This window comes from Stegostoma tigrinum, chromosome 14 (genome assembly GCF_030684315.1).
Source record: "Stegostoma tigrinum isolate sSteTig4 chromosome 14, sSteTig4.hap1, whole genome shotgun sequence".
NCBI classification, from domain to species: Eukaryota; Metazoa; Chordata; class Chondrichthyes; order Orectolobiformes; family Stegostomatidae; genus Stegostoma; species Stegostoma tigrinum.
Window position 1 is genome coordinate 5,901,014 of NC_081367.1, and position 24,817 is coordinate 5,925,830.

A 24,817-nucleotide genomic window follows, 5' to 3' on the forward strand; every position below is an offset into this window, starting at 1 on the left:
CAACTTCACACATTTCATTTGATTTCTTCCAATTCTGCATAAGTGTACTTTTTTTCTGGGAGCATTACCAAGTTTAATTTTTCAAGGATACTTTCCATCTTGAATTCTAAATATTTATTCCATTATTCCCACAACTTTCTGCCAATCTGACGACTTGATTCAATTAATTAATTTCCTGTCCATCTTTATTTAATTCATATTTCCAACTGCTGACTTTAATACTTTTTCCGGTCATTTTTCATACTGTCCCTAAGGCTGTTTTTCATTTGTAAAGCCTTAATTTCCTCAATTTTATTGCAAATAGATAACTTTGTTCAGTAAATGTATTTTCTGCTATTCCTGAATAAAGTGTTTTCAATTCTACATTTTTATCTCCCATCTGAGCATACAGTTCTTGTTTTAAAATAAATTAAAATAATTCCTGTAATACTGTTATCTTCCCTTGTCTTTGGTAACCTCACATCTGCACACTGAACCTTCTGTCGTGCAGTTGCTATCTTTCCACTGCCTTCTGCTTGTTCACTTAATGTGAGATTAGCTGGTGACTGCAAAACTTTGCTATATCCCTTTCATTGAAGAATTACTCCCAGATAATACGTGTTTTTTTTAAACCACATTTTTAAGCCCCTGCAGATATCACACTTTCTTCCTCCCAAAACCTTTCCTGTGCACTGTTGATAACATGTAAAATAAATTCCCCATGTGCTGCACTTGTAAGACCAGGGAGTATGTAAGAAAAACCACAAAAGATCACTTTTATCTTTAACTAGTAGCCTCACTCACAGCATTGCTTACAAGGACTATTTGCTGTTTTATAACAACCTTAATGGTAAGGTCCTGGGGACTGCTGACAAACAGAGGCTTGGTGTACAGGTTCATAGTTTCTTGAAGTAGAGTTACAGGTAGACAGGATAGTGAACAAGGCGTTTGGTATGCTTGCTTTCATTGCTTAATGCATTGAGTATAGGAGTTGTGACATTATGTTGCGGCTGTACAGGACATTGGTTCGGTCACTTTTGGAATACTGCGTTCAATTCTGGTCTCCCTGCTATAGGAAAGATGTTGTTAAACTTGAAAGGGTTCAGAAAAGGTTTACAAGGATGTTGCAAGTGTTGGAGGGTTTGAGCTAGAGGGAGAGGCTGAATAGGCTGGAACTATTCTCCCTAGAGGTTTGGAGGTTAGGGGTGACCTTGTAAAAGTTTATAAAATCATGATGAGCAATGATTGGGTGAATAGTCAATGGTAGGGGAGTCCAAAACAATTCAGCATAGTTTAAGGTGACAGGGGAAAGAAATAAAAGGGACCTGAGGGACAACTTTTTCACACAGAGGGTGGTGTGTGCATGGAGTGAGCTGCCAGAGGACGTGGTAGAGGCTGGTAGAATTACAACATTTAAAAGGCATCTGGATGGGTACATGAATAGGAAGGCTAAATGCTGGCAAATGGGACTAGATTAATTCAGGATATCTCATTGGCATGGATGAGTTGGACTGAAGAGTCTGTTTCTGGGCTGTACAACTCACTGACTCTTTGTCATGTAGCATGGTAGAATAAGTTAAATCCTAGTTGTACTAGATTAAATTCTGGAATTTTAGATAATGTTTTTGGGATTGAAGTCTTGATTTTGTCCATTATTTAGAACTCCAATGAGAGATCTTTATTTTCTATGTAGTTTTACCTTGTGCAGCTAGCTCATAGTCCCTGTCATTTAAACTATGATTAAGGAGGAACATTGACGATGTTCGACAGTATTGGGAAGAGGGTGGCCCTGGGTTTACTGTCATTAGTGAGAAGTTTGACCCAAGTTTTGGTTTCACTGGGAGAGGTTTTTCTTGGGTTTTGATCATACTGAAGGGATGATCCTGGTAGGAAGCTGGGGGTTAGTAGCATAAATTTTAAAGTGAAGAAGGTGGGATGGAGGACTCCTAAGGTTTATCCAGGACAAGGAGGAGTTAGTGTCAGGCTGAGGAGGCAATATCCAAATTTGGTAGCATTTGTTTAAATCTCTGAGAATCGTCTACAAACATTGAGTCCGGTGTTTTCTGAATGGTTCTTGGATGTGTGAATTTCCCTATAGTTCTTTATTAGCTTTTAATAGTACAGAGGCCAGAACCGTACACAGTGCTCTACATGTAGACTGACCAGCGTCCAATAAAAGTACTGTACTAATTTTGAATTTTATAGCACATGAAGACATTGATGGTATAAGATAAAAGGAGGTGATCAGACAAATAAAGAATCAAATCATAAATCCAAAGGAGGTATAAACTTTTCCAGAATGTTCAAGAGGAAATGGAAACAGTGGTTAAGATCTAAACTGGTTAAACGCAATGTGGAGTCTGGAAGGATGTAATGAGCTCAGCAGAAAGATGAAGTGGTTCCCTAAACACTTGTAGGAGGCTGCAGACAGAGAGATCAGACTCGGACAGAAAATTAAAATGGCAGGCAATGAAAATATGGTGCTCGACAAAGTGATAACCCAATGTAGAGGGGACCACATTCAGACAGCAGATACAACCTACTCAACAGAATGGTGCTGTTTCATTAAAAGAAAAATCTGGGATCTGAACAGTGACCAAGTGGGTGCGTCAGAGTTCCAAAACTCTTCAGTTGGCATTTCCTGACAATTGTCCTCATTTTGCTTCCCTGTTATGTTCTTCTCTGCTTCAGTTTTATTTTGAAATAATTGGGATTATTGACAGCCAACTTTTAATGGCTTAAAGATGATTATAACACAAGAGCAATTACAGGAAGTGAAGGTTACACAGTAGGAATATAAAGATTACAATACTCTAATGTTACACACACTTCCTGTCATATTTTTGTATCATAATATTCATTTGTGCTGGTTTGTTACACTGGTAGACTTATCATTAGGTGTACCTAAGCAGTTTATTTGCTTCTGATGTGTCCTTTAAATTGGTGGCCAGGGTATCTTGTGGTTTCATTACTGAGCTTTGGGAGCTTCCAACTGTAGCCCCACAATGGATGTGCTTGAATGCAATTCTCTGACCTGATGTTCATTGCACCCATAGTCCTATAAAATCAATGCTGCCAAACCTCTCCCCAATGCCCATGACTATCCAGAGAGCTCCAAACAATTGTAACTCAAATTTTCAACCACATCCTTAATAGCACTCCCCCCCAGCCAATGTTCTCTTCCACCTTATCAACACCACAGCCCAACTCCAATTCTAGCCCTCTCTTGAGCCAGAACCTCGCTGGCAGATCAAGACCTGAGACTGACTTTGGGTCTGAGACCCACTCACAGACATGCAAGCTGTTCTTGTTCCTGGCCATTTCTCAGAAATCCCTTTGAAGTCGCTCTTAGTGTTATTAAGACCTCCCAGACTAAACTTTATAAATTATTGTAGCAGTCTTTGTGTTATTTTGGGGCTTATGTTCCATACTTATGCACATATTATCATGCTATGTGAAATGTAGGAGTAGGAGTAGGCCATTCAGCCCATTGAGCCTGTTTAACAATATGATCGCATCTGATCATTCACTTCAATGCCTTTTCCATAGTACCCCATATCTTTTTACATCATTGGTAATTAAAATGTAAATCTCTATTTTAAACATACTCAATAACTGGGCTTCTGCAGTCCTCTGTGTTAAGGAATTCCAAAGATTCATTACTGTCTCAGTATAAAAAAACTCCTCATTGTGGGTGTAAATGGCTTTCTCTTATTGTGGTTGGTTGGCTCGCTGAACTGGTTCGATGTTCTGCAGACATTTCATTATCCTGCTGGGCAACATCATCAATGCAGCCTCCAATGAAGCACTGTTGTGATTTCCCAAATATTATTTAAACTCAGGTGTCCTTTGAGCTCGGTTTTCCTTCACAGTGAAGTATATAAAGGGTCTAGCTCTGTGTGTTTGTTGATGGTTGTGAGGAACAAAAACATCTAGGGTTATGAGATTAAGAGATGCTTGCTATCATTCTCACTCTTCCTGACTGAGAAATGTAATAAGCAGTTCAGATGTTTACCAGGCTAATATTTGGAATGGTCAGGTTGGCTTAGAAGGGAAGATTGGACAGGCTGGAGTTTACAAGGCCAAGAGGCAACTTGATTGATACTTGACATTCTTACAGGGTACATGCAGAGAGTATGTTTCCTCTTATAAAATGCTTTGGTTGTGAAAGGTGCTATATAAATGCAAACCTTTCTATATTTTGGTTTGAGGTATTTTTTGTAGATTTGGGAGAAATATTTGTATTTACACAGAAAATGACAAAAGTCATTGCTGCAAAAGTGGTCCAGAGTGAAACGACTGTTGTTATGCAGGCAGACCCTGCGGCTGCACAACAAATGTGCCCAACGAGCTGACAGAATCATAGAATGGGAAGAGGCCATTCACCCTCGACAATGACAGTGACTGCTCTCTGCAGTGTCAATTTGGCCAGTCCCAACAAGGTGATCAAGTGTTGCGGAAAGCAACGTGGACAATTTGGCATGGGGTGTGGGTATACGTGTGTGTGCGCGAGTGTGCTTGGGGCGGCAGCAAAGGAGTGAAAACCTGTAACAGATGGCTGAGGGAGGGGAGGTGCTGTCGAACCTGAGAGACAGGGCAGTTGTGAACAAAATACTGGATGGTCTCGTAAAACCTGCACCGAGTCAGAGACAGTAAGAACTGCAGATGCTGGAGTCAGAGATAACACAGTCTGGAGCCGGAGGAACACAGCAGGCCAGGCAGCATCAGGGGAGCAGGAAAGCTGACCTTCTAGAAATTACGAGAAAGAGTCCCGATCTGAAACGTCAGCTTTCCTGCTCCCCTGATGCTGCCTGGCCTGCTGTGTTCCTCCAGCTCCAGACTGTGTGTTATCTCTGCACCTAGTATCTCGGCCACATTTGAATCTGCCTTGTCCCACTCACAGGCAGCATTATTCCTGATGCTAACCTGTCGCTGTGAAAGCCTTTACTCCTCCTCACGTCGCCATTGCTTCTCTCGTCAATCACCTTGAAGCTGTGTCTCCTCTGGACTTCCACCAGTGGGGGACATTTTCTGCCTGCCTACACAGTCGAGAACCCTCGCGATTTTGAACGCTTCTACCGAATCTAAATAAATCTACATGAGAAACCGACTGGCGATCAGTCCAAGCCATCACCAACTACGTTACCATGGAGCCAACTCTCAACGAGCAGCACACCCACCTCTCAAAGAATCCTGGGATATTGGAGGGCCTCCCTGGGTCCTCCGAGCTCTGACTGCGACCGTGCGCGGCCCCAGTGATCGCTGGGAAGCAGGCATGTCCTCCCTGGGGGTCCTCCGAGCTCTGATTTGACGCCAACGTGTCTCGAGTCGGCGCGCGCAGGCCCCTTACATGTTGTCGTGTTGCGGTGGCCGCCGGGATAGTGGAGGGTAGTTTCAGTCCTCCGGCCTCTTCAGTCTTTCCGCTGGCTAACTGGCCGCGTTTTCGCTCGTTCGCTCCCTCCCCCTCCTCCCCTTCTCTCTCTCTCTTTCTCTGCCTCTCCACACCGCTTACGGTTGCTTTGTCGGGGGTTTCTGGTGAGATCTCTGCTGTGTGACATGGCTCGATGATCGAGGAGGGAATGTGTGCCAGGAAAGAGGCCGGCCTCCTGCTCCTGCCCTTGTTTGAGACTGAGGGACCGTCCCAAGCAGCACTCTCCACTATACCAGGTTTGACATTCACTCTTCACAGGCTTGCCCGCCTTCGGGCTGTGTGTGTCCCGGCCTGTCATTACCGCCCATCACCTTCCCCCCCCCCCCCCCCCCCGCTGCATCCTGCCCTGCCCTGCCCATCTTCGGTGAAGAGGAGTAATTCCCGGACATTTCACCCTGGCAACAATCCCGGAGAACATCCCCAACCCCACCCCCGGCCTCCGGACACCCCTCCCTTTGACCCCCGTCCCCACTCCTGCCCACCCGCCTACACAACTCTCCCATCCATCCATCTCCCCCTCCTCTCCTCACAGCCCCCCCAACCCTGTCGCACCCCCGTCTCAGACGCCCCTACCCCCCCCGTCTCAGACGCCCCTACCCCCCCCCGCCTCAGACGCCCCTACCCCCCCCGCCTCAGACGCCCCTACCCCCCCGCCTCAGACGCCCCTACCCCCCCCGCCTCAGACGCCCCTACCCCCCCCGCCTCAGACGCCCCTTCCCCCCGCCTCAGACGCCCCTTCCCCCCAGTCTCAGACGCCCCTTCTCCCCCCAGTCTCAGACGCCCCTTCTCCCCCCGTCTCAGACGCCCCTTCTCCCCCACCGTCTCAGACGCCCCTTCTCCCCCACCGTCTCAGACGCCCCTACCCCCCCCCGCCTCAGACGCCCCTACCCCCCCCGCCTCAGACGCCCCTACCCCCCCGCCTCAGACGCCCCTACCCCCCCCGCCTCAGACGCCCCTACCCCCCCCCGCCTCAGACGCCCCTACCCCCCCCGCCTCAGACGCCCCTTCCCCCCGCCTCAGACGCCCCTTCCCCCCAGTCTCAGACGCCCCTTCTCCCCCCAGTCTCAGACGCCCCTTCTCCCCCCGTCTCAGACGCCCCTTCTCCCCCACCGTCTCAGACGCCCCTTCTCCCCCACCGTCTCAGACGCCCCTTCTCCCCCACCGTCTCAGACGCCCCTTCTCCCCCCCCGTCTCAGACGCCCCTTCTCCCCCCCCCGTCTCAGACGCCCCTTCTCCCCCCCCCGTCTCAGACGCCCCTTCTCCCCCCCTGTCTCAGACGCCCCTTCTCCCCCCCCGTCTCAGACGCCCCTTCTCCCCCCCGTCTCAGACGCCCCTTCTCCCCCCCGTCTCAGACGCCCCTTCTCCCCCCCCGTCTCAGACGCCCCTTCGCCTCCCCCCGTCTCAGACGCCCCTTCGCCTCCCCCCGTCTCAGACGCCCCTTCGCCCCCCCGTCTCAGACGCCCCTTCGCCCCCCCCGTCTCAGACGCCCCTTCGCCCCCCCCCCCCCCCCCATGGCAGACCCCCTCTTTTCTCCCCCCCCCCCCCCCGGCTCCGACCCCACCTTTCCCAACATCTCGGACCCCATCCTTACCCCCCCGTCTCAGACACACCCCGCTTCCCTGTTTCAGACACCCCCCCTTCCCCCCCGTCTCAGACTCCCCCCCCCCCCCCACATCTCAGACTCCCCCCCCCCCCACATCTCAGACTCCCACCCCCCCCACATCTCAGACTCCCCCCCCCCCCCCCACATCTCAGACTCTCCCCCCCCCCCACATCTCAGACTCTCCCCCCCCCACATCTCAGACTCTCCCCCCCCCCCCACATCTCAGACTCCCCCCCCCCCTCCCCCCGTCTCAGACTGTCTGTCTCAGCCAGCCTTTCTGCCTGTCTCAGACACGCCCACCCCACCAGTCTCAGGCACCCCTCCCCGTCCAGCACCCCCCACCACCTACGCCCCCCATCTGAGCCTCACCACCCCCCCCTCCCTTCCCCCCCCTCCCCCACTTCCCCCCTCCCCCACTCCCTCCCCCTCTCCTCCCCTTTCTCCCCCCTCACACACCGCCTCTGCCCTCCCCCTCCCCCCCCATCATCTCGTCTTGTCTCTCTTCCCCTCCTCATCATCTCGCCTTGTCTCTCTTCCCCTCCCCATCATCTCGCCTCGTCTCTCTTTCCCCCCCATTATCTTGCCTCATCTCTTCCCCCCCATCATCTCGCCTTGTCTCTCTCTCCCCCCCGTCATCTCGCCTCGTCTCTTCCCCCCACCATCATCTCACCTCATCTCTTCTCCCCCCCATCATCTCGCCTCGTCTCTTCCCCTCTCCCCATCATCTCGCCTCGTCTCTTCCCCCCCCTCGCCATCATCTCGCCTCGTCTCTTCCCCCCCCTCCCCATCATCTCGCCTCGTCTCTTCCCCCCCTCTCCCCATCATCTCGCCTCGTCTCTTTCCCCCCCTCTCCCCATCATCTCGCCTCGTCTCTTTCCCCCCCTCTCCCCATCATCTCGCCTCGTCTCTTCCCCCCCCCCCATCATCTCGCCTCGTCTCTTCCACCCCCCATCATCTCGCCTCGTCTCTTCCCCCCTCCCCATCATCTCGCCTCGTCTCTTCCCCCCTCCCCATCATCTCGCCTCGTCTCTTCCCCCCTCCCCATCATCTCGCCTCGTCTCTTCCCCCCTCCCCATCATCTCGCCTCGTCTCTTCCCCCCCCCCATCATCTCGCCTCGTCTCTTCCCCCCCCCCCCATCATCTCGCCTCGTCTCTTCCCCCCCACCTCCCCATCATCTCGCCTCGTCTCTCTTCCCCCAACATCGTCTCGCCTCATCTCATCTTTCTCGCCCAAATCTCATTCCCCGCTCCCCATCCGCTCCTCCCTCCATGTGGAATTCCTGTATCCTAGACCCTTGCCTTTAATGTGCCATTCACAGCTTGGGGCCTCTTCAATCACACATGCCAGATTTTTTTTTATTATTGTTGATTGCACCAGGAAACAATGGCAATCTGTTTCTTGCTTTGCTTAGTTGGGGCTTGTGTGGAAATTCAAATGAAACACCACTGACTGGCTCCTAGGGGAAAGATTGTGCCATTAAACTTTTTCAGATGGATTTTTAAAAAGAAATGTACTTCTTGGGCTCTTGATGGAAATCCAGTTGTTTCCTCCAAAGAACATCCCTGACATTGGCAACAGACTTGTGTGGGAGAGCTTCAGGATGTGGTGTGATGGCTGCAGGTGTAGAGCTCCAGATGTTTACTTTGTGTGTGTCTCTCTCTCTCTCTCTCTCTCTCTCTCTCTCTCTCTCTCTCTCTCTCTCTCTCTGTCTCTCTCTCTCACACACACTTAAAACAAACCCATGAAAGAGTGTGGATTTAATGTTAAGAAGCAGGGCTCACTGTTGCTGTTACCTGCAGCCCACATGAATCGGTGAGGCACCTGGCTCTTCTGAGTCAGCCAGCGGGCACTGGGAGATCCAGCCATGTGTGTGATTCTATGATTTACTGAAGGTGATACTGCATTTTACCTCTTATAGTCATGTTAAGCATCACCAGTTGTTGTGGGAAGGGCCAATTGACATGAAGAGATAGTGAAGAAAAGTGCAACAGATCAATCTGTAGGAGAGAGGAAGCAGGAAACGTATACCCAAGTTATAGCAGAAATGTGAAAAAGAACATTGGTAAGGAAGGGGAGATGGGCAGTGTGCTTGCGAGAACTGCAGATAAAAGTTTTATTTTCATGTTCCTTCTTGTGAAGTGGCTGCCTCTGGCAAGGCTGTCCCTAATTGTCCTTGAAGTGAATAGTTTAAGAACATCAGATTCCCATCCCTAAAGGACATGAGTGAGGCGGCTGGGTTTTTACAACAATTGATCATTTTTGCTCTCTGCTATTGAGACATATATTTCCAGATATATGAATTGAATTTAAATTCCAGTAGCTGCTGCGGTAGGATTTGAACTCCAGTTCCCAAAGCACTAGCCATGCATTACACATCCTAGTGACATTACATTGCACCACCATCTTACCTAAACAACAACAGATAATACTAACAATACATAGACAAAGGAAATGAACTGAATGATAATGTGCAAGCTGATTAGAAAGCTGATTTTATACAGTTTGTATAAACAGGAGGCAATATATTGCATGTCGGTACAGACACAAGACAGATGAGAATGAAGAAGCACGAATGTTGCTGCAAATGAAGTCGAAATGTTTGGTTTAAAATTACCATTCACGTACCAGTTGTGTGCTGGAGGGTGATCTGGCAGCCATCATTGCTGCAATGTGTTGGAGGTGAATGTCCCTGTGATTTCTCTTCCCTCCCACGTGCAAATGTTTGGTGCTTGGTGCTTGCTGCCAGTAAGATTGGTATCTAACGAGCTCATGGATCTATTTTGCCTCTTGAGGTGATGCATGATATTCATAGCACAGACACATTCATGCCTAATAATTAGTTCTGGTGTTTGTGATACACATGAATTTCCTTCCATCCTTCATTTAACCCCATCAACATTTCATTCTCTTCCCTTCTCCGTCCTAAGTTACATCTGTATTATTTACCATTGCTATTTCTTCTGGTAGTGAGTTCTACATTGTCACTACCCTCTGGTGGCAAAGAAGTTTCTCTTGGAACATTAGCCCTTTTTTTTTGAATGGCCCTGCCTTGTTCTGAATTATCTTGGAAGTGGAAGCCCTTTCTCTACCTATCCTCAAATCCTTTGTAAGCTTTGAGATCTTTGTCAAATCACTTCTCTGAAAAACAGATCTGGTCTGCTCAATCTACCCCATGCTTAAAAACCAGTTCTGCTACCTGCTTAGTGAATCTTTTCTCCAGTTTCCAATAGTGTCTGGATCCTATTTTACATGGAAGCAAGAACTATTTTGAGTCCAGGATCATTTTTCTGGGAGTTCCTACTTATCATAGAATCCCTACGGTGTGAAAACAGGCTCTTTGACCCAACAAGTCCACACTGATCCTTGGAGCATCCCACTCAGACCCATTTCCTTATAACCCATCTAATCTATACATCCCTGAACGCTACGGGCAATTTAGCAAGGCCAATCCAGCTAGCCCGCACATCTTTGGCTGTGGGAGGAAACCGGAGCACCTGTAGGAAACCCACGCAGACACAGGGAGAGCACCCGAGGGTGGGTCCCTGGTGCTGTGAGGCAGCAGTGTTAACCACTGAACCACCGTGCTGTCCCTGGATAATAACCTTACAAAATGAATACTGTTCACTACGTGGAATGATTGAAAGAAAAATGAATGGAAAGACACCTTTAGCACACCCGTGGTGTGCACCTGTATACTCAAGTTTTACAGAAACAAAAAAAAACTAAAACTCTGAATCCCAGTCAGTTTTAAATGCATTAAAAATGCACTTTGAGTTCAGTTCTGCTTTGTGCTTTTGCATGTATTCTTACTGTCTAGACATTGTCTAGTTTCTTGATTAGTGGTGTTGCTGGTTGACTTTACTGTACATGTGTCTGAGAGAATGCATACAGTTTGGCTAGTCAGGCTAAATAGATTGTCAGCTGCAGGGTGTTTCCCATGCAAGTCAAGTGGAGAGCAGCAGACAAGATAGACAGCTGAGCTGAGGTATGATTTAACTCTTGGACTTCCTGTGGCTTACTGGGCAGTGCATGTGTCTAAGAGTGCCAAATACAATGGAGAAAATCAAAGAGAAACCCCCTGAAGTGAAATCTGAAAGAAACAAAATTGAAAGCTTGTGGTAGACTTGATACAGATGGTTTGAAAGTCAACTGAAGGCAGAATTCAGTCAAGTGTGGAGGTGTCCTTGTTTGTGAGTAATTCCCTGATACCTATCATAGAGGCAAAAAACAAGAAGTTCTCACTTAGACAGTGAGACAAGAATGTGCATGGATAGTGAGAGAGATCTGAGGGTCCTCATTAGACAGTACATCGAAGGTATCGCAACAATGCTTAGTGGCAATGAGTAAAGCAAATAGTGGGATTTAGTGAAAGGTCGACACCAAAGTCACCCTGCACTTTAAATGCAGTCATACTAATAATTTATTAGAATACTGTATGCAGTCTTGGTCACCACAGTTTTACACAGGAAACTGCAGTTAATGAAAGGATACAGAAGAAAACAACCAGAAGGATTGTGGGGTTAGATTATGAGGAGTGATTATGTAAATTGGTCATGTCCTCACTGGAAAAGAGAAGGTTAAGAGGTGATGTGCTTGCTGTTGGATTCTAGAGGGAATGGAAAATGTATGTATGATTAGCTGTTGCAACTACTTCAGAACAGCAGAAGAAGGGGTCATAGTCTGTTCTGATGAAAGGTCATTGGCCTGAATTGTTAATTCTGTTCCTGTCTCCTCTGATTCTGCCAGACCTGTTGAGTATTTCCAACATTTTTTGTTTTATTTTCATCTGCAGTTGTCTGCTTTTCAACATGGCCTGTGCGTGAAAAGGCTGCAGATTCAAAACTAATATGGGCAAATGTTATTTTATTGAGTTAATCATCAATCCACAGACCAGGGTCCCAGGGAGACAGGAGCAACAGGTGGCATTTAGATACATATTTGTCTCTTTCAGAAAATATAACATTTTGGGATCCTGTGTGCAAGTAAGGTCAGATATGACATAAGCACAGAATGATTGGGAGGAACAGCTGACTGGATCATAGCTCTCCACCAGTAAGCCTTCCTTGTGTCATTGCCTGGGTCTGTTCTATGTCAATTGCAAGAGACAGACTGTGTAATGACTTATCAATTACTCTAATAGAATTCTGTCATGCAACTTTCAGAACAGTAGAAGGTGAAGCTAGACAGACTATAGTCTCTTACCCGCTAGCATTTTCTATCTGCAATTTATTGTGTTTTGATCCTCGATACTACTTGTGCTACTGCAGATGCAAAGCCATGCAGAAGCCCTCAGAATCCCAAGTCCATCTGGTGAATTATAAAGGAATTGCTCTTCTTGAAATGTAATTGCAAATGGTGACTTCGAGCAGTCACAAGAAACAGAAGAAGCAGCTCGTGCTGTGTCTCTGATGAAACTCCATATTTTGTTCAATTTCAGACCCATGTAATTGTCCTCCCACCAACACCTCAAAGCAGTGAAACACCACCAGGAAATGCCACAACTACATTGTAGGCTAATGTATGGCAAGTTACAGTATTTTTTTAGGCCTTCCACTGGTTCCATTTTAAAAATAATTCTGCCTTTGTGTGGCCTTTTGGAATACGAGGTAGTTTAATGGAGGTGTTTAAAATAGTCAAAGGTTTTAAAAAAAAGTAACTACCTTGCCTGGCGTTGGAATTCTGAAGTAGGGACTATAATCAAATAAAGGTAAAATCTGTTCAAGGGAAATTAGATAAAATGTATTCTCCACACAAGTTAGTAAATTCTAAAGTTCAGTCCCCCAAAAAACTCTGGATGTATATTTAGCAGTGATATCGTGGCGGTCGGCACAAAGATGGGTAGATGGACCTGAAGGTGTAAATTACCTAGGATCAAATTAAATGGCAGGGCAGGCTCGAAGGGGCTGAATGGCCACCTCCTACTCCTACTGTTATACTAATGATAATTGTTATGTCCCTTTGGCAACCTCAGCTAACATTTTGTAACTCCCTACATGGATTGGTGATTGAACCTAGGATCCTGTTGCTCCCTGTGGGTTACTTTTATTTTGAGTTGGTCCTTTGTTATGCTGTACTTAGAATCCTTGTGTTTCCCCATTCTCCCACCCCCTGCCCCCCGCCACTCGAGCAGTGTTGCTGCCTCTGCAAATTGATGACCTCCATACTTGTCTGCTCTGCTTCTGGACATCCATCAGCCTCTCTTCAGTTTTGGTGCCCCTGTGAGTTCACATTAGTTTCTGTACAGTAATATCGCCATTCTCTCCATCTCCAGCTATCCAGAGAATGCAGAGTGTTGTGATACGATCTAGTTGGAGGAAGCAGTTACTAGGAGTCTGCTTGGGAATCTGTGCAGTTGGTATCCACAACTGTTACAGCAATGATGATAAATGCTTAGTGTGTGATTTACAGGAGTGGATTTAATTGAAGTTTTGCATTTGGAGATAATGTAAATATGTTTGGAATCAATGTTGTATGATCATCTTGAGAAAGGAACATGGCTGTACATTTTGTACTTCTGTGCAGATCATCAATTATCACAAGAGATGAAGATCTTTTTGGCAGGATACTGCAACCTACTTGAGTCTGTGTTGCTGGGCTTATGTGGAGCACTCTCTGAAACCAGTTTGCTTTCATGTTGTGAGACACCCAACATTCCCAATTACCTTTGCAGCTGCTATCACTAGTGACAGACTTGTTCCCAGCAGTACTTTACCCCAGTGTTAAACGGATTAAAATGCACTCCTCAGACATAGTTTAGAAGGACAAAGGTTTAAAAGCAATTGTACCAGTTCACAGTTTGAATGAATATGGCATAAAGCTTTCACATGCCCACGATTTATTCTCCACAGAGATGTTAGTGCCAGCACTTCATATCTTCAAGATTGGTAGCGGTTCAGAGCAATCTGGTGGCTGTCATGACTTGGATATAATTTCTGAAGAAGGTGTTGCGCTTTTGCTTTATGACAGGTTCTGTTTCTATCCCTGTCTTTCAGGCTTCACAATTTGGGAGAGGTTGATCCCAGCCAGGAATGGAAATAGAGCTGACTGAATTTTCCCTGGAATTTCAATAACCCAATCAACTCTGTAAATTATTTGGTTCCCAACTTCCAGAGCAGGTACACATCAGTAATTCAGAGGTGGCTGCGTGTGTATCAAGTGCTAAGTGGCTTACTATAGTTATTGATAGCACATTAGCATCTGTTTTTTCTGTTTTATCTCTTCCTCCCTTGCTTGACTGATGATTGTTAATTTGAATCCAGGCAGTTAGTGGTGGCAGGTAATTGAGATCTGACTGGTAACAAGTACTGCCCTTGACTGACCTCACTGCATGCCCAGCTGTAGGATTCCAGTTATTTACTCAGCACAGAATGCAATTTGAATTCCAGCCTTTTGTGCAGTATTGTTTCAGTGACCTAGGTTCATGAATGAGAGCTCAGGGAACAGGCTGCAATGATGATTTAAACTGTGTCCCACAATGGAATAAACACCCATTACTGGACATCTCCCCTTTATTTCATGAGCAAAAGGTGTAAGCTGCTCTAAATCCTAATGTTGGAGATGCTGTTTTTCAATGACAGTAAATCTTAGGCTCCGTGTTCCTATTCAGGTGAATGCTACAGATTATAGGACACTTCTTGAAAAACAGCGAGTTGTAATTGTCTCGGGCAGCATTCCTGATTCAACCACCGTGAAGGACAGATTAAACAGTGATTCATATCATTCTCTGTTTCTTGGATCTTTCTATATTTAAATTGGACGCTGTGTTTTCCTTCAGGACCGGGATGACTGCATGTGAAAAATACGTTATTAGCTTGTGAAATGCAAACCACATCACAATAAAAAAAACTTAGAGAACTGGATTGGATGTTGCTTTGGAATGACTGTGAGTCAAACATTTCTGGCAGCTCTAGGTTTGATTTCATAGTCCATGCTCAGTTAGCTTAGCTTACTCAGCCAGGTTAGTCGCAGGGGCCTACAATGGAAATCAGAATAATCACAATGGATTCCATCTTTATGGCCAGTCATCCTGTCTGGTTTGGATATTAGCTGAGGAGAATATTAGGCTGAGTTGTACTGCTGTCAGTAGCTGACACCCTCAAAATGTGTAACTGCAGAGTGGCCTCTTTTATGATGTGCTGAGTAGGAAGCTGGCCTGTACACCCAGGGTCATCTGCCTGGAATAGGACATTGATTTCTGGGAACCAGGGCAAACACTGAGCATTGTTTTCCTTTGCACTTGCACATGTCTCACATGCTGTTGGTGCCAAAGCTGAGAACCATTCTGGATCCTGCTGTCTGCCATCTGAGGCTGCAGATGTCAATCTTAGGCTTGCTACCATTCCAAAAACAGCCTAGGATTTCCTGCCAGCTGTTCCTGCTGTTGTAACTTAACCAGAAGTGCAGTCCAATCGGCCTACCTGTGAAATGCACTGTAAATAGACAAGCACATCCCTGTTAACAGATTGTTATAGAGTCATAGAGATATACAGCATGGAAACAGACCCTTTGGACCAACTCGTCCATCCACCCAGATATCCTTAATAAATCTAGTCCCATTTGCCAGCATTTGACCCATGCCCCTCGAAACCCTTTCTGTTCATAAACCCATCCAGATGTCTTTTGAATGTTGTAATTGTACCAGCCTCCACCACTTCCTCTGGCAGCTCATTCCATACACACACTGCCCTCTGCATGAAAAAGTTGCCCTGAGGTTCCTTTTTAAATCTTTCTCCTCACTCCTTAACCCTATGCCTTCTAGGTTTGGATGCTCCCACCTCGGAAAAGACCTTGTGATCAGAGATAATGGGAACTGCAGATGCTGGAGAATCCAAGATAACAATGTGTGAAGCTGGATGAACACAGCAGGCCAAGCAGCATCTCAGGAGCACTAAAGCTGACGACTGTATCCATTGTACCCGGTGTGGCTTCCTCCACATTGGGGAAACCAAGCGGAGGCTTGGGGACCACTTTGCAGAACACCTCCGCTCAGTTCGCAACAAACAACTGCACCTCCCAGTTGCGGACCATTTCAACTCCCCCTCCCATTCCTCAGACGACGTGTCCATCATGGGCCTCCTGCAGTGCCACAATGATGCCACCCGAAGGTCGCAGGAACAGCAACTCATATTCCGCTTGGGAACCCTGCAGCCCAATGGTATCAATGTGGACTTCACAAGCTTCAAAATCTCCCCCTCCCCCACTGCATCACAAAACCAGCCCAGCTCGTCCCCACCTCCCTAACCTGTTCTTCCTCTCACCCATCCCCTCCTCCCACCTCAAGCCGCACCTCCATTTCCCACCTACCAACCTCATCCAGCCTCCTTGACCTGTCTGTCCTCCCTGGACTGGCCTATCCCCTTCCCACCTATACTCTCCTCTCCACCTATGTTCCCCTCTATCCATCTTCGGTCCGCCTCCCCCTCTCTCCCTATTTATTCCAGTTCCCTCTCCCCATCCCCCTCTCTGATGAAGGGTCTAGGCCCGAAACGTCAGCTTTTGTGCTCCTGAGATGCTGCTTGGCCTGCTGTGTTCATCCAGCCTCACACTTTATTATCTTGGAAAAGACCTTGACTGTTTACCCCATCCTTGCCCGTCATGATTTTATAAACCTCTATAATGTCACGTCTCAGCCTCCCATACTCCAGGGAAAATAGCCCGGTCTATTTAGCCTCTCCCTTTTGCTCCAACCCTGGCAACATCCTTGTAAATCTTGTCTGAACCCTTTCAAGTTTCACAAAATCCTTCCAGTTTTTGGCAAAAACTCCTTGGGAGGAACTGTTCTGTACATTTCACAAGATCTACCAGTCATGGCTATGTACTGCTTATTTTTTCTCTTTCAACATAGTCTGGGGTATTAAGCAGATTATAAAAGCTTCTTCATGATACTATTACTGTTTTCTCTTATCGCACCCCTAAAATTTTGAAAAATGGTCAATTTGATCTGCATAGTGCTTTCATTCAACAGCAGTATTAGAAAAGTTGAGACTGAACTGTAGAGTTACCTCTCTGAGTTAGAGTTTGCAACCCTTCTAGGTTATCTAGGTGTGCCCCACACTGGACCGGCAGCATCACTCTGGCCTTCTGGTGCATTCTGTTTAAATGCCAAGAACTTGGTTAGAGTCGTAGAAACATTGAAAACAGGAGCAGGAGTAGGCCATTAAGCCCCTTGAGCCCACTTTGCCATTCATGGCTGATCATACAATCCTGTACATTGTTTCTGCTTTCTCTCCGTACCCTTTGATCCCTTTAACAGTGATATGTGAAACCTTTTTGAAAATGCTCATTGATTTCTTCTCATCCACTTTGCTTGGGGAGATTCCTGTCAAATAAATAATAAATTTTTGCCCTTTTCACGTATTACTCGTGGGTTTCTTTTATACTTAAGGTAGGCAACTGTGCGCCAGTGAGTCTATCACTGGCTACAAAAGGTTGGTAACAAGCACTAACACCAAAACCAACAACCCACAATGTCTCCTGACAATTGCTTCGCATCCACATGTGTGGGACAGAACCTACCTCTGATGATTGTCTTTCAGTCATCATATTAAGAGATCCCAATCCACAAGGGATTTGATTTGCTGCATGTCCATCATCTTACCCAGCTGAAAGGATGCCAAGTTTCCCAGTATGGAATACAAGCCTCCTCTGCAGTGAAACTTGGAACACTGACCAGGCACTGATCACATTCTCCACCTCTACTGTGACCTATGTCTGACTCCAATTTCACTGACACCAGGTGGAAATGGAGACTTAGATAGACTGCCTGTGAAGAATTAGGGGGCGGCAGGAGCATGTACACACTGCTGGAGAAATTCAGCAGTCTGGCAGTGTCTGTGTAGAGAAGTAAACAAAGTCAACATTTCAAACCCAGTATGCCAACTTCAGATGCAACCTTAAACTCAGTCTGACCCACTATGGATTGAGGGTGGACAAAACCGAAACTCAGGAGAAACTCCATTGTGTGACTGCACTGACCCCCTTAGTGCTTTCTTTTTATATGCCAGGAAGTGTTTGTGATTCCCTGATTTGCAGTCCTGTCAAACGAACTATAAACCCGTGCATCTGTTTACACTATTCCTTGTGCGTCTTTCTACTCCTGGGAGAGACCTTGTGCTTTAGAGATGTTTCTGATAATGCAGAGAAATTTTACCATCCCTGAAGGTTAGCTGCATTGAGTTAGATTGAGTCTGCGGTGGAGAAACCGGTCATTTTACTCGGCTGGCCCCTGCTAATGCTCAGGCTCCCATTCCACGATATCTAATCTGAACAGAAATCTCTTATTCCTGTCTGCCTTGAATTTACCTTGCTATTCTAAAAATTGCATTAACATAATTTCTCTCCATAAATTATTGTGGTAGCGTTCTACAGTCTGACCACTCTGGGAAATGAGGCTTGTCCTTAGATCTCTTGGATTTTTATTCGTGGCCTCTCATTTCTGAAAACTGGATAGGGAGAACATTTTTCTCGATATCTATTCTATCAAAATCTCCTAATGTTTAAAGATCACACTTAGGGTCTATCAGCACCTTCCAGACCTATGACCTCTACCATCTAGAAGGATGAGGGCAGCAGATACATAAGAATATTCAGCACACTCAAGTTCCCCTCCAAGGTACTCATCATCCTGACTTGGAATGATATTGACATTCTCCTACTGTCATTGGGTCAAAATCTTGGAACTCACCCGAGTAGTACATTGGGTGTACGAGCACCACATGGACTGCAGTAGTTCGAGAAGGCAGCTCATAACCACCACTTCAAAGCCAACTAGAAACTGGCAATAAATGCTGGCTCAGCCAGTGGTGGCATTATTGTGAAAAATAGAAAGCACTTTCTATCTTTCCTTTTTGTTAAAGAATGTAACCCCAGCCTGATCTTTCCACATACTTTTATGCCTTCTGTTTTGATATTCACCCTGTAATTTTTTTGTTGCATCTTCTCTAATGGCTCTTTATCGTTTTGATAATATGATGAGCAGAACTGTACAAGGTGTACCAAATGATCTAACCAAGGTTGTACACAAGATTTGTCACAGTTTGCTTGCTGTTCAGTTCTGTCCCTCTAGAGATTAATACCAGTTCTTCAATTATTTCATTCTGGTACAGTGGTCTTAACCTGCTGTGGCACAAATGATATGTGTCTGTACACAGCCTTCTACTTCTCGACCCTAAGCTCTAGATTTCTTTTAAATCGGGAAGAATTAAATGATATTGTAGGTTAAATGTCTAAATTTGAAGTTGGTACCCTTGGTGAGGCGATCCTTCTACTCGTAAGGTGACTAGAAATGCAGCTTGAAGTGATAACCTGGTTATCTGTGGCAAGCCTGCCGCAGTTGCGTCTTGCCCGTCAATGTAAAACATTGTGCGATTGAAGTCTGGTCCTGGGAAATGGGGGAGGTGAAAAAAGTGCCAAGTAATTTTAAGCTGTAGAAAAAGAATGTACAGTAGGGCAACTTAATCTTGTTGAATGCATTTTCCTGTCTGAATGTGCAACTGAAAGCTTTGCCAGGGTACGCAAAGCATGATGACTAACGTGCTGCTGAGGCTCTGCAACTGATCTGAGTTTTAATTTTAATTCAAAGCAGCAGAAAATTCACCAAGTACTCTTGCCATAGATAGAATATTTGAACCAAGAATGTAATTTACAAGCATCATAAGGAAAGTAGGCTGTATTTAGTGCAGAGGGAGTGCTGTTGAAATTTGCAGATGATTGATTCCTTAGGCTAAAGGGATATGATAAGTTGGGGTAATAGGCTAAAAGCTGCAGATAATTCAGCAGCATTTTGTGTTGGATGATGCATTTGGTTTTTTTTTGCAAAAGCAGTAGTTGTAGTGAATGGAGGAAGGCTTGGCGCTGTAAAGGAACCAAAGGAATTGGGGTTATAACCCCGACCATTGAAGGTAATTCCCCAGGATTATGAGGCTGTCTTTTTAAATAAGCTAATACGCTTAGAGGATTCATCTAAAGCTGCAGAATATAAAATTCAGGATGTACAGATGTGCGCTTAGAGAACCACATCTATTAGGGCCATACATTGTACCCAGCAGAGGAAGGACATTCAGACTTTAGCAAGCATACAGGTCAGGGTTGTGTGCCCATCTTTGTCTCCACTGGATTATATAAGCATACCCAGAAATGGAAGGTTAATCTTTCTGCCACTGCTGACAAAAATCTGAGAGAAACATTAAATTAGTGATTTTTCTCCCGTATTTTATGTGCCTCCTGGTTCTTGGAAGTTCTTTCACAAAAGCAACCACAAAATGCTGAGCAAACATACTGAAACTTCAGGCAAACCAACCTTGAAAAATAAATAGTGCAAAATTTGCAAATTCTGGGCAAGTGTCATGTGATTGGATATCATGCTTTCAAACCTCCAGGTGCACCTCTAGCCACTGCTGTCAGGAAAAGGAGGATGATTTTTGGCAATTGGAAACAAATGTATTAACGGGATGCCTTCGGTACCTAGCTTTTCCAAACATTAGACGCAGTTACAACAATCATTGAGTCTGTCTTGTCCGTTAATGTAAAACATTGTGCGATTGAAGTCTGGTCCTGAGAAATAGGGGAGGTGAAAGAAGTGCAAAGTAATTTTAAGCTGTAGAAAAAGAATGTACAGTAGAGCAACTTGATCTTGTTGAAGGCATTTTCCTGTCTGGACTGTGCTTTACCAGGGTATGCAAAGTATGATGACTAACATGCTGTTGAGGCTCTGCAACTGATCTGAGTTTTAATTTTAATTCAAAACAGCAAAAAATTCTCGCCCTGGCAGTTTGAACTAAAATTCTTAATCAAAAATATTAAAAATAAGAAGCTGCTGTTGTCCAATGCCAACTGATTGACACATGTCAAATCAGGAGATTTGCACTGGCCTAAACGTGACTGCAGTTCCTTTTCAATGTGCCCGACTCTTAACTGCCCTCTGACACAGCATTGCAAGCTATTCATTTATAGCAACCACTGTGTAGTTATCTTGGGGCATTTATGGATAGGCAATAAATTTCGTTGATGCCTACTTCTGGAGATGGGATGAATAACTATCCTGCTCATTTTGCTGTGTATTGCTGTCTGCGTTCCTGGTTTATTAACTGAAGATGTGAGATATGCTCTGTGGTGAGCCCTTCACCCTGAGAAACATCGTACTGAGTTAATGAGCATTGCAGCCTATGTTGATCGGCTACAAATTGACAAATCCAAATGAGTCCTCTGGGACTTCACATGAAGAAACTATATGCTTACTGCATGAGCTGATAAGCTGCAAACTGGGAAGCTTCAAGCCTGAGGCTGTGCTGAAAGATCTTTAATTGACCAACTGTTGCAGTAATAGACGGGTCCTCCTAATTTAAGGCCATTTCCTGAGCATCACGGTGTGAAAGAACAGGCTACTCTCTGAGTATCCTCCAGAAACACCACGAAGAGTAACTTACTGGAGTGCTTCTAGACATCACAATGTGTGTGCTTTAACCAATCACTGGAAGCTTTAGGTATCAGCTTGTGTTGACAGACTCAAGATTTGGAAACCATGGGGTAAGGTACATGCTTTTCCAAAACACTTTGAAGCACCTTAAGGTGTTTGCAAGAAAAGCACTTGGTGAATTACTTTGTATTACGTGACTATTACTTAGACCAATGCTAGTGACATTGTATGGTTTTAGTGAATAAAAACTGAACGAACTGCAAATGCTGTAAAACAGAAACATCAAGAGAAATTGCTGAAACAGCTCGATAGGTCTGGCAGCATCTGTGGAGAGAAAACAGAGTTAACATTTTGGGTCCATTGACCCTTCCTCCAGAACTTTTTCAGTTCTGAGAAAGGGTCTCTGGACCTGAAACATTAATTTTGATTTCTCGCTGCAGATACTGCCAGCCCTGCTGAGTATTTCCAGCAAATTATGGTTTTGGTAATGTTGGTTGAGAGATTGCTAAGCGATTTTAAACTGAACCAAGCTGTTAACTGACACATCTACAAAAAAGCAATGGGTGATATTCAGAAAAGCACTTAGTACTACACAGACCTGACAGATTTTGATTGTCTAGGGGTATGAAGGATATGGAACTGAGGTACAGATACAATCTTATTGAATGACAACACATGCTTAGGGAACTGACTGACCTACTCCTATTCTCTTGTTTCAATACTGAAAGTAGGCAAGGACATTGGGAGGGAATTCCCTTATTAAATTGTCTAGTTTATGCCTATCTGAAGTATAGGACCAGACAGCTACAAACTGATAGGCAGCGTCCCTTCAAGTATTGTGCGTGAGCTTTTTGGGCCATACTCTTCCGATGTAAAATTCAGTGTGCTACCAAGTTTTCATTCAAAGATTCCAACCTTCAAAATTTGTAAAAGGTGAGCTGCCAACGTGACTTCTCGTTGTGAAGTCCCAAGGATATTTTCCTCGTGTTATTGAGACCAATATGGAAACCCAAATTCATGACAGAACTTGTGCATGTGCCTCTCATTAAGAAAACTAGATCCAGTAGAAGGAGTGGGCATCCAAGTCTTAGATGAATCCTCAGTCTTTGTAACCTTTCTGACCCAGGGCTGAGTCCTTTGTTGATTTCAGAATTACCTGCTTTATGAAGTGACATTGGAGTGCTAACATTTTAATACTGTATTGATGCTCACTTGTTCCAAATCCGTAAGCTGGAATCAGATGTTCGTTATTGTCATTAAACCCATTCCACCTTGGTTTGCAGTGCCTAAGCAGTTGAGTCTGAGTGTTTTCGATCTGCTCAGAAATTTTCATGGCAGTAGATTTCCAGACTGGAAAGATTGCAATGTACTGCAATTTGTGCTTTTGGAAACTATCCTGACAGGCTTAGTTGGAAAATTATTGACATTTGTAATAAATACTATTGAGTCCTACAAGAACAAGCTTTAATTGCTGACAGCCATCTTGTTGTGTTGGTATTGACACACAACAGTGCTAATGATAGCGATCATAATTCTGTTATGTTTACTTTAGTGATGGAAAGGGATAGGTATATACCACTGGGCAAGAGTTATAGCTGGAGGAAAGGCAATTACGATGAGATTAGGCAAGATTTACGGAGCATAGAATGGAGAAGGAAACTGCAGGGGATGGGCACATTAGAAATGTGGAGCTTATTCAAGGAAAAGCTCCTGTGTGTCCTAGATAAATAGGTACCTGTCAGGCAGGGAGGAAGCTGTAGAGTGCGGAAGCCGTGGTTTACGAAGGAGGTGGAATCTCTGGTCAAGAGGAAGAAGGTGGCTAAATGATTAATTCACTACATGTAAGTTTAGTTTCAATGTAAAGGTGTTTCACATATTTAATAAGACAATAATAGCTTAGTTCTGATTTTGAAATTGAGAGAGTCGATTTCTGTCTGATTTGTCAGCGGAGTGCACTGAGTGTTTTGTATTTATTAAAGATGTATTGATGCAAGTTGATGTTATAATTTCACGTGCTTCAGCTTCTGACTGGCTGCAATATAACCATAATGGAAAGTGCAATATGTGATGAATGGTTTCCTAGACAGACAAACTGGAACCATCCCTAAATTTATACTGCTAGAGAGGCTTTGTATATTATTTAACAATGTAATCCTGAGGTTGTAATTTCAACTTAATACAGGGCTTCCCAACTTGGGGTTGAAACACCAGGCAAAGTTGCAAGCTGAAATTTTGGGATCCTGACTGCTAAGGCAGCAACGGCCACCATGGAGTTCCAACTGAGTTATAACAATTATGCTTGCACTTTAATCCCCTTTTTCATTTCTCATTGGCGGATAGCAACAATTTGAAGTTTAGATATGGGGTTGTGGTTGTGAAAGATTATGGGAAGCACTGACCTAATGTTTGCGATCCTGGACATTATGTGCTTTGAAACTCTTCAGAGTCGAAGGCTCTGATGCAAAGTGTATGGTGCTGCTGTAGATGATAATAGAGCTGTGGTGAATTCTATGTGGCGCATTAATAGCTAGGTTCCTGGGGCTACATTTGTGGAAACATAATAGATGCTGGGGCTTAATGCTATTGTTCTGATTAACTGACTGGAACTTTGTTAATTTCACTTTAAAATAATTGGGCCATTCCCTTGAATCTTTTTGTCTTTCATGCATCAGGACAGAATTGCAAGAATACCAAATCTCAGAGGAGTTCAATTTTTATACTACATGAGAAGAGGATGCTGTTTGGTAAGTGGACAGTGGTAGAGGTGTTGCCATGGAGAATAAGTTAGGGAACAAGTAGCTGCCAATCTTGAGCAACTGACTTGACCAGTCTACTTAATTGCATTGAGTTTGAATTGAATTGGCTTTTTTGTCACAGATAATAGCTTGCAATTGCAGTAGAGTTTAAGCAAATGTATTACAGTTAACTGTTTTTTGGTGCAGTCTCCACGGCAATAACTCAACCAGAGTCCACTTGCCGACCAAGCGACACCCTATTTGAACATAGAACATAGAACATTACAGCACAGTACAGGCCCTTCGGCCCTCGATGTTGTGCCGACCTGTCATATCGATCTCAAGCCCATCTAACCTACACTCTTTCATGTACGTCCATATGCTTATCCAATGACGACTTAAATGTACCTAAAGTTGGTGAATCTACTACCGTTGCTGGCAAAGCGTTCCATTCCCTTACTACTCTCTGAGTAAAGAAACTACGTCTGACATCTGTCCTATATCTTTCACCCCTCAATTTAAAGCTCTGCCCCCTTATGCTCACATCACCATCCTAGGAAAAGGGCTCTCCCTATCCACCCTATCTAACCCTCTGATTATCTTATATGTTTCAATTAAGTCATCTCTCAACCTTCTCTCTAATGAAAACAGCCTC

The 24,817-nt window shown here is 45.0% G+C and overlaps 1 protein-coding gene across 8 annotated transcripts in view; it reads left to right on the top strand.

Moving 5' to 3' along the window:
• The first annotated feature begins 5,345 nt into the window (after nt 1–5,345).
• LOC125457902 (AMMECR1-like protein) overlaps nt 5,346–24,817 on the top strand; it is a 65,348-nt gene continuing 45,876 nt past the window's right edge. For 2 of the 8 annotated variants that reach the window (XM_059650964.1, XM_048542674.2), the window contains exons 1-2: nt 5,346–5,646; nt 24,100–24,171. In XM_059650964.1, coding sequence (XP_059506947.1) covers nt 5,544–5,646; nt 24,100–24,171 — 175 coding nt within the window. In that variant the 5' untranslated portion in view covers nt 5,346–5,543. Of the gene's footprint in view, nt 5,647–8,813; nt 8,907–14,006; nt 14,130–24,099; nt 24,172–24,817 lie in introns of all 8 variants that reach the window. The other 6 variants (XM_048542677.2, XM_048542680.2, XM_048542679.2 and 3 more) reach the window with 6 other exon arrangements.